This window comes from Nicotiana sylvestris, chromosome 4 (assembly GCF_000393655.2).
Source record: "Nicotiana sylvestris chromosome 4, ASM39365v2, whole genome shotgun sequence".
NCBI lineage: Eukaryota > Viridiplantae > Streptophyta > Magnoliopsida > Solanales > Solanaceae > Nicotiana > Nicotiana sylvestris.
The window spans coordinates 90,585,035-90,594,494 of record NC_091060.1 but is presented as its reverse complement, the minus strand read 5'-3'; the positions used below and the strand labels follow the sequence as shown (position 1 = coordinate 90,594,494).

Sequence of the window (9,460 nt, the reverse complement as noted above, 5' to 3'; positions counted from 1 at the left end):
CCCCGAACGACCTGGTTTTGAGACTTGAACAAAAGATACTAGAACTGTAAGGAGAACTTGAGCAGGTCTGCAATTTGGAAAACTTGTCACTCACCCTCAATGTCCCTGATATCCACCAGCAGAACGCAAAGAACCCAACACCTACTCAAAACACACAAAACCAACAGCCGCAAAATCCTACCATACCGAATCAATAAGCAACTCCACCACAGAATATTAATCCACTGTCGATACCAACTCCACCACAACAGCACCAACCAATCCCATACCCACCAACCACCACTTACCACACTCCCCAAAATACACTACCACTGATTCTAGATCCACAAAACTCCACCAATAACCATCACTATACCCAAGTCCCTGGCACCCATCAGAGCAACTCCATATACGTGGAAACTATACCACATTCTACCCAACCAATCTCCTGTGCACCGGAACCCTCCGAGAAGGACCTGCTCATTAAGAACATGGTCGAAGAACTCAAGAAGTTAACAAGTCGAATTCAAGGTGTTGAAGGCGATAGAGGAATAGAAGGTTTGAACTATGAAGATCTATGCATCTAACCAGATGTGGAATTGCCAGAGGGGTACTAACCTCCCAAATTCGAAATGTTCAATGGTACAGGTGATCCCAAGGTTCACCTAAGGACCTACTGTGACAATCTTGTCAGGGTTGGAAAAGATGAAAAGATTCGGATGAAGCTCTTTATGAGGAGCCTTATTGGGGACGCGTTGTCTTGGTATATCAGCCAAAATCCCAAGAAATGGTCAAATTGGGTAAGCATAGCATCAGATTTCATGGACCAGTTCAGGTTCAACACAGAAAATACACCTGATATCTTTTACATTCAGAACCTCAAGAAGAAACCTACTGAGACTTTCTGCGAGTATGCTACTCGTTGGAGGTCGGAAGCCGCCAAGGTTAGGCCCACTTTGGACGAAGAACAGATGAATAAATTCTTCGTCAGGGCACAAGATTCACAATATTATGAAAGATTGATGGTCACTGAAAATCACAAATTCTTAGATATCATCAAGCTCAGGGAAAGGATCGAGGAAGGAATCAAGAGCGGGATGGTAGCGAATTTCAAGGCACTGCAAGCCACGAATAAGGCACTCTAATCAGGCGGCATATCGAAGAAGAGAGGTGTCAGGGCAGTAATGGTGGCCCAGGGCCCAAAAACTCCACTCACATATCAAATACCTCCACCCACCTATCAAACACCTCTGTCCACATATCAAACACCTCCACCCATATATCAAACACCTCCACCCACATACAAAGCATCACCACCTATATATCAACCTTCATCTCCCAGATATTCCCAACCAGCCACTGTCCATCACACATATAATTCCCAACCATCCCACTTCTAATTACCACCAACTTGCCAAAATTATCCAAGACCAAGACCCAATTTCGATCGCAATCCACCAACTGGGTAACACTGCCATTGCTAAGCCTATCGACCAATTGTATGAAAGGTTAAAGGCTGCAGGTTACGTCACCCCTATTCCTGCTGTGGCGCTAGAAAATCCATCCCAATGGGTCAATCCGAACAAGACGTGTGCATACCACTCCAGTATGAAAGGGCACACCACTGCTGAGTGCCTAACACTGAAGGACAAGATCCAGACGCTAATTGACAACAAGGTCATACAAGCGAAGGAAACCGCACCTAATGTCCGCAAATGTGACTATATACATGTTATAAAAACAAATGAGGAATGGGACCCTGAGGGGTCAATCGGGCTTATCCGAGAAGGCGATGACTTTAAGGTCGCAGTTACACTCACTCCTATCGTGGTTCAGACTCAAGCACCTATTGACGTTGAGGTAACTACATCAGTTCCATTCGAGGTGGAAGTAGCTCCGCCCACAGCCACCTCCACTCCATTTGAGGTAGAAGTGGTTACACTTTTTATTGTGACGGTGTCAACCACACCCCCATTCAACTCAAAGGCGATACCCTGGGATTATGTCACCGAGGCTCGTCAAAAAGGGAAGACTAAGATAGAGGAATTTGATATCGCACAAGGGATGACTAGAACTGGAAGAGTCTACACACCTGAATACTTGGGAGGTTCAAGTAAGGATGTCACTGCTAGGCAGCCTATCATTGAGACTAGACCGGATGACTTGTGGAGGAAAGTACAGGCGAAAGAGTATTCTGTTATTGATCACCTGAACAAAGTCCCTGCTCAGATATATATCCTTTCACTACTACAGATTTCAGAGGAACACAAGAACGCCTTGATGAAAGTACTAAGCGAGGCTTATGTACCCAATAATATCACTGGTGGAGAAATGGCCAACATGGTCGTTCAGGTACTAAAGAGCCATAATATTATCTTCCATGAAGATGAGTTGTCACCCGAAGGTCTGAACCACAATCGAGCATTGCATATCACGGTACAGTTTGAAGAAAAGTTCATTGTCAGGGTCCTGGTTGATGGAGGTTCTAGTCTGAATATTTGTCCACTAGATACCCTGAAAAGGTTGGACAAAGGTTTCCATGAAATACAGACCGGAAGCATGAATGTGAAGGCTTTCAATGGGTCCCAGAGGGCCACGATCGGGGAAATCAACCTTTGCCTGTAGATGGGCCCGACTTGGTTCGATGTTGAATTCCAAGTGCTTGACATACCATCCTCATATAATCTTTTGTTGGGCCACCCATAGATCCATGCTGCTAGAGTCGTGCCCTCCACACTACATCAAGTCGTAAAATTCGAATGGAACCGTCAGGAGGTGATCATTCATGGAGATGGTAGTAACCCCATCTACACCAGTCAAACCATTCCGGCCATCGGACATAGAAGAAGGCTAGGAGGGGAAACCTATCATCATATTGAACGGGTCAATGCCGTCGAGAAGGATAAGTGGTGGAGCAACAAAATAGAAAGTAGACTAGCATCGTCTGGATATAAACCCGTCAAAGGGTTGGGAAAGAATCTCTAGGGTATTACCAAGCCGATATGGCTGAAAACTCATGGTACCACCTTTGGGCTCGGATACCGGTATACATGGCAGGAGTACAGGGAATGGTCGCCTCTATGGCATAGACCAGATTACCCTCTTGAGCAACTGATATTCCGTTTGGAATAGGCTTTCCATTAGGCAGACACAATATGAGGAACTGCTTAAGAAGAAGCACTAGCTGGGCTGAAGGATCTGTTCTTGGAAGATGAGGATATGGACTGCAGTGCCATAATTGAGGAGGAGGAGAAGAAGGCCTCTCCATTCAGACTGTGGCAAAGGGAGTTGTTCTCAGAAACTAGACTACCACACCATCCCTAGCCCGCCGAGTCCCTAGGTAGCTTGGCAGAATTTATAGTTGTTTTAGGCATTTAAATTTTTCAGCAATTTTGTTTTAAAATAAATGCTCGATCCGTCGAGCAAAGCTTTGTTTGAACAATTTTCTCAGTTTTAATCAAATGCACTTATACTTTATCATTATTCATTACTATTTTATACTTTCCCTTCTACAGTGTTATTATTACTTTTCCTAATGAACCAGTGACATGTAATAAGGCAACGCAACATGAGAATAGTGATTCAGAGGAAGAAGATGAGATACCCGAGGAAATTGTCAAAGAAGTTGAGAATTTTAAGAACAAGCCTAAATCCAACTTAGACGAAACAGATGCAGTAAATTTAGGAGACACCGAGACCATCAAAGAGACTTGTATCAACATTCACTTGTCACCAACAGAAAGGGAAGAGTACATCCCTTTTCTAAAGGAATATGAGGATATCTTCGCATGGTCGTATGATGATATGACCGGTTTGAGCACATCTATAGTAGCTCACAAGTTTCCTACCAATCCCATGTGCCCGCCAATCAAGCAGAAACTCAGAAAATTCAAACCAGACATGAGTTTGAAGATCAAGGAGGAAGTTACCAAGCAGAACAAAGCCAAGGTTCTCAGGGTGGTTGAGTACCCAACATGGTTATCTAATATTGTGTCAGTTCCAAAGAAAGACGGGAAGGTCCGAGTATATTTTTATTATTAGGATTTAAACAGAGCAAGTCCCAAAGACGACTTCCCACTGCCAAATATATACATCCTGATCAATAACTGCGCCAAGCATGAGCTCCAATCCTTTGTAGATTGCTTCGCAGGTTATCACCAGATCTGGATGGATGAAGAAGATGCCGAGAAGATAGATTTTAGTACGCCTTGGGGTGTATAATGTTACAAGATGATGCCATTCGGTCTAAAGAACGCAGGGGCCACTTACATGAGGGCCATGACAACCATTTTCCATGATATGATACACAAAGAAATAGATGTATATGTGGACGACGTCATCATCAAATCCACGAGGGCCACAGATCACATAGCAGACTTGAGGAAATTCTTCGACAGGCTTAGGAGGTACAATTTGAAGTTTAACCCCGCAAAGTGTGCATTCGGGGTTCCTGTAGGAAAGTTATTGGGATTCATTGTCAGTCGCCGAGGGATCGAACTGGATCCGACTAAAGTCAAAGCTATTCAGGAGTTACCACCACCCAAAAGCAAAAAGGACGTGATGAGCTTCATGGGACGACTCAACTACATCAGCCGATTCATAGCACAGTCCACAGTAATATATGAACCCATCTTCAAGATGCTGAGGAAAGATGTCGAGACAAGTTAGACCGAGGATTATCAAAAAGCTTTTGACAAGATCAAGGAATACATGTCCACACCGCCAGTTCTGGTCTCGCCAAAACTAGGACGACCTTTGCTACTTTACCTATCCGTGTTAGATGGAGCCTTCGGATGTGTTTTGGGACAACATGATGAGACAGGAAGAAAGGAGAAAGTCATATACTACCTAAGTAAGAAATTCACACCTTATGAAGCACGGTATTCTCTGCTCGAACGCACTTGCTGTGCTTTGACCTAGACAGCCCAGAAGTTGAGGCATTATTTATGTGCCTACACTACATACCTCATATCCAGGATGGATCCTCTAAAGTACATATTTCAGAAGCCCATGCCTACTGGGAAGTTGGCTAAATGGCAGATACTACTGAGTGAGTTCGACATCGTCTATGTAACTTAAAAAGCAGTCAAAGGACAAGCATTGGCAGATCACCTCGCTGAGAATCCAGTGGGAGTAGAATACGAACCCTTGAAAACGTATTTTCCTGATGAAGAAATATCATTTATGGGAGAAGACATTACGGAAGCATATGACGGTTGGAGGATGTTCTTTTACGGAGCCGCAAATTTCAAAGGAGTAGGCATTGGAGCATTTTTGGTGCCAGAAATTGGTCAACATTATCCACTAGGTGCTAAACTTAGATTTTCCTGCACCAACAACATGGAGGAATATGAAGCCTGTAAACTAGGGCTCAACATGGCAGTCGACATGAACATTCAGGAGTTGCTGGTGATCGGCGATTCAGATTTGCTTGTGGACCAGGTGCAAGGAGAGGGAGCCACCAAGAATTCCAAGATATTGACATATCTGCACCATGTGTAGGAATTGAAAATAAGGTTCACAAAGATAGAATTCCGACATGTGCCCAGAATTCAGAATGAGTTTGCTGACGCATTAGCCACTTTGTCATCAATGATACAGTATCCAGACAAAAACTATATTGATCCTATTCCGGTGAGGATCCACAATCAGCCGGTGTATTGTTCTTATGTCGATGGAAAGCCTTGGTTCCATGACATCAAGGAGTACTTATAAAAAGGAGAATACCCGGAGCATGTAAATCACATTCAGAAATGCACGCTCCGGAGATTGTCAAATCACTTCTTCCACAACGGAGAGAACTTGTACATGAGAACTCTGGATTTGGGTTTGCTAAGGTGTGTCGACACAAAGGAAGCTTCTAAGCTACTTGAAGATGTGCATGTTGGGACCTGCAGTCTGCACATGAATGGTTTTGTTCTGGCCAAGAAGATACTCAGGGCAGGTTACTTTTGGATGACCATGGAGATGGATTGTATTCAGTATGTCCGCAAATGCTTTCAATGTCAAGTACATGCTGACATGATAAAAGTGCTACCAAACGAGCTCAATGCAACAAGCTCACCTTGGCCATTTGCCGCCTGGGGAATGGATGTTATTGGTCCGATTGAGCCCACTACTTCAAACGGACACCGGTGTATTCTAGTAGCCATTGATTACTTCACAAAATGGGTAGAAGCTACATCTTACAAAGCTGTAACCAAGAAAGTCATCGCAAATTTTGTCAAGGATCGTATTGTATACCGATTCGGAGTTCCTGAGTCCATTGTTACTGACAACGCCACCAATCTCAACAGTGATCTGATGAAAGCTATATGTGAAACATTCAAAATCAAGCACAAGAATTCCACCGATTATCGACCTCAGATGAATGGAGCCGTAGAAGCTGCCAACAAGAACATTAAGAAGATACTAAGGAAAATGGTAGAGAATCACAAGCAGTGGCACGAGAAGTTACCCTTTTCTCAGTTAGGGTGCCGCACCACAATTCACATGTTAACCGGGGCAACTCCCTACATGCTGGTTTATGGTACCGAGGTTGTTGTCCCAGCCGAGGTAGAGATTCCTTCTTTAAGAGTCATATAGGAAGCTAAACTCAGCGATGCCGAATGGATAAGAAGTCGCTATGAACAGTTGGCCCTTATCGATGGAAAGATAATGAACGAAGTATGTCACGGCCAACTGTATCAGAACAGAATGTCCAGAGCCTTCAACAAAAGGGTCAAACCAAAACAGTTCGCACCAGAGCAGCTGGTATTGGAGAAGATATTCCCACACCAAGATGAAGCCAAAGGGAAATTTTCTCCTAACTAGCAAGGTCCGTATATGGTTCACAGAGTACTACAGGAGGAGCACTCATACTTGCAGAGATGGATGGAGAGATCTGGCCAATACCAATCAATTCAGACGCCGTCAAGAGATATTATGCTTAGATTATTTCACATTTCTTTTCTGATGTAATTGAACTACGCTTGACCTGATTCCCGTTTAAGAGGGGATACGTAGGCAGCCTTATGGGTTCGGTCATATTACAATAAAATTTTTATTTTTCCCCAAAATCAGAAACTGGGGCAGAATTTTGAGGATGGTCTTTAAAATTTTGGAGCAAGCCCAGTCAGCGCCATCACATGTCAAGAAGTCAATCATTAGTCAAGAACTGGGGTAGAATTTTGAGAAGGATTCTCAAAATTCCGAAGAAGACTCAGCAATGTCCGCCATCCGCAAACGGTTCGAAACCATCGGCCAAACTGGGGCAGAATTTTGAGGAGGACCCTAAAAATTCCAACATAAGATAGTTGCAATGCCTTTGAAATGTGTCACAGTCGCTAGTTTATCAAAAAGTTACTTGATATATCAATACGCTTCCAAAACAATCCTATTTTATCAATGAATGCCTATTTTTCGATAATTTCATTTTCATAATAGTCAGGTGCTACCTAGGGGAACTCAAAGGGGGGCTTCCAGAGAGGAGTAAAGCAAGGCCAACAGACGAAGAAAGAAGCAACCTCCCCTCATGAAACTCATGATTTTTCTTTGGACGCAGGCACATTTGACGATAACATTCGTACACAAAGCAAATTCACCATCCAGTCGGCTGTTAGACGCTGAACATATCCTAGCTAAGATATCCTCTACCCTTATCTGCTATTCTCTCTTTGCATGAGTCTAATCCTTGACTCCACATTTGCATGAGTCTAATCTCTGACTCCACATTTGCATGAGTGTAATCTCAGACTCCACATTTTCATGAGTCTAATCTCTAACTCCACATTTGCATGAGACTAAGCCCTGTCTCCATATTTGCATGAGTATAATCCTTGACTCTACATTTGCATGAGACTAAGCCATGTCTTCATATTTGCATGAGTCTAATCTCTGACTCCATATTTGCATGAGTCTAATCTCTAACTCCACATTTGCATGAGACTAAACCCTGTCCCGAATCTTGCATGAGGTTAAGCTCTACCTCCATATTTGCATAAGGCTAAGCGCTTCCTTCTCCTTGCATGAGACTAAGCCCTGTCTCCAATCTTGCATGAGTCTAATCCCGGACTTCATACTTGCATAAGGCTAAGCCCTGCCTTCTATCTGTATGGGACTAAGCCATGTCCCGCATTTGTATGAGGTTAAGCTTTACCTCCATATCTTGCATGAGGCTAAGCTCTGCCTCCACATTTGTATAAGGCTAGCCTTCATTTGCATGAGACTAAGCTCTGTCTCCATACCTGCATGAGGCTAAACTCTGCCTCCAATTTACATTCTTTCACCGAGACTAAACGCTGTCTCCGACACTATCTACCTGCTTTTCAATCGGACTAAGCTCTGCCCTCTACTTTGCAAGACTAAACCTTGTCTTGTTACATCATATTATTGCATATCATGGGCTGAAACATCGCCAATCTGTCCAAAGGCGTCATAGTCTAAAGGCACCATCCTCATAGCCGGAAGACACCATGCCATGGCCTAAGGATCTCTCAAATTTGTATATCATTATTCAAAGGCATCATGGTTCGGAGGTACCATTTTCATCACCCGAGAACATTATTCCATGGCCTACGAATCCTTCATTAAACAATTCATGGCCCAGGACGTCATCTTTAACCGTCCGAAGACAACCTTCATGGTCCAAAGGGAATTTGCATCATGTTTAAATTTTCGCAAATACGTTTATAGCATCTTTTATCTGCAGGTAACCGGTAAGCAACCGCTATCCTAGCAGGAGCGATCCCGCTCCAGTTCCCTCTGACCGTCCCGATCGTAGCCGCTTCTACGCCTCGTGTCCAATCTTACAATAATTTCATCGACATACTCCGCAGGTGAATCCAAAACTACACATGTCTTGATTCCTGTAAAACCATGGATATGTAGGCAACTCGGAAAATGGAGCTCAGCCTCTGTCTTTTAAATATCCCATCCGGTCAAAATTGGCCATCATTTCTTTACCCGAAAACTCTTTCATCCTTCCCGGGTAAAGAGGGAAGCTGTTGATACCCAATTTTTCCCTATATATTTTAAATATGCATAAATGCCTTCAAAATAGCATATATATGCTATATAAGCATGCGCAAGGTTTTCATTATTTTTTCCACAATTTTAAAGGTTTATATTGATTTATTTTCTCCCCTTTATTCATAAATTCCCCAATAATTATTTCCCAAATTATTGTTATGATAATTCAATGTTTAATTCTATACTTATGCCAAAACATGGGTGATATAATTTTTATGTATTTTTGTAATTACATTTAGTATTTTTTTTAAGCTAAATTGCATATAATTGCAATGTTAGCCCATGTTAAGATACAATTATATTTTATATGCATAAAATTGATCCCTATATTTTTAAAATGATAATTATGTATTTTAAATCATTTTGGAACCTTAAATTATTTTCCATAAATTACCTATTATTTTTGTAAATTAAAATAGGGAAAAACTAGCTATTTAAATAATAGCCAAATCGGACCCCATTCCCAGCCTAA

The 9,460-nt window shown here is 42.6% G+C and overlaps 1 protein-coding gene across 1 annotated transcript; it reads left to right on the top strand.

Annotated features, from left to right (window-relative positions):
• The first annotated feature begins 611 nt into the window (after positions 1-611).
• On the top strand, positions 612-5,694 carry LOC138889834 (uncharacterized). The gene is made up of 4 exons (XM_070173170.1): positions 612-1,079; positions 1,627-2,512; positions 5,066-5,421; positions 5,482-5,694. Exons 1-4 carry the CDS (start codon positions 612-614, stop codon positions 5,692-5,694), a joined length of 1,923 nt encoding a protein of 640 aa, XP_070029271.1.
• The last annotated feature ends 3,766 nt before the right edge of the window (positions 5,695-9,460 follow it).

Excerpts from the sequence above, each read along its gene's own strand:
- LOC138889834 (XM_070173170.1), top strand. The coding sequence starts at position 612 with ATGTTCAATGGTACAGGTGATCCCAAGGTTCACCTAAGGACCTACTGT. Across the intron at positions 2,513-5,065 it reads CCTGAAAAGGTTGGACAAAG|TCAAAGGACAAGCATTGGCA; the intron begins GTTTCCATGAAA and ends CTTAAAAAGCAG. Across the intron at positions 5,422-5,481 it reads CAGATTTGCTTGTGGACCAG|GAATTGAAAATAAGGTTCAC; the intron begins GTGCAAGGAGAG and ends CACCATGTGTAG.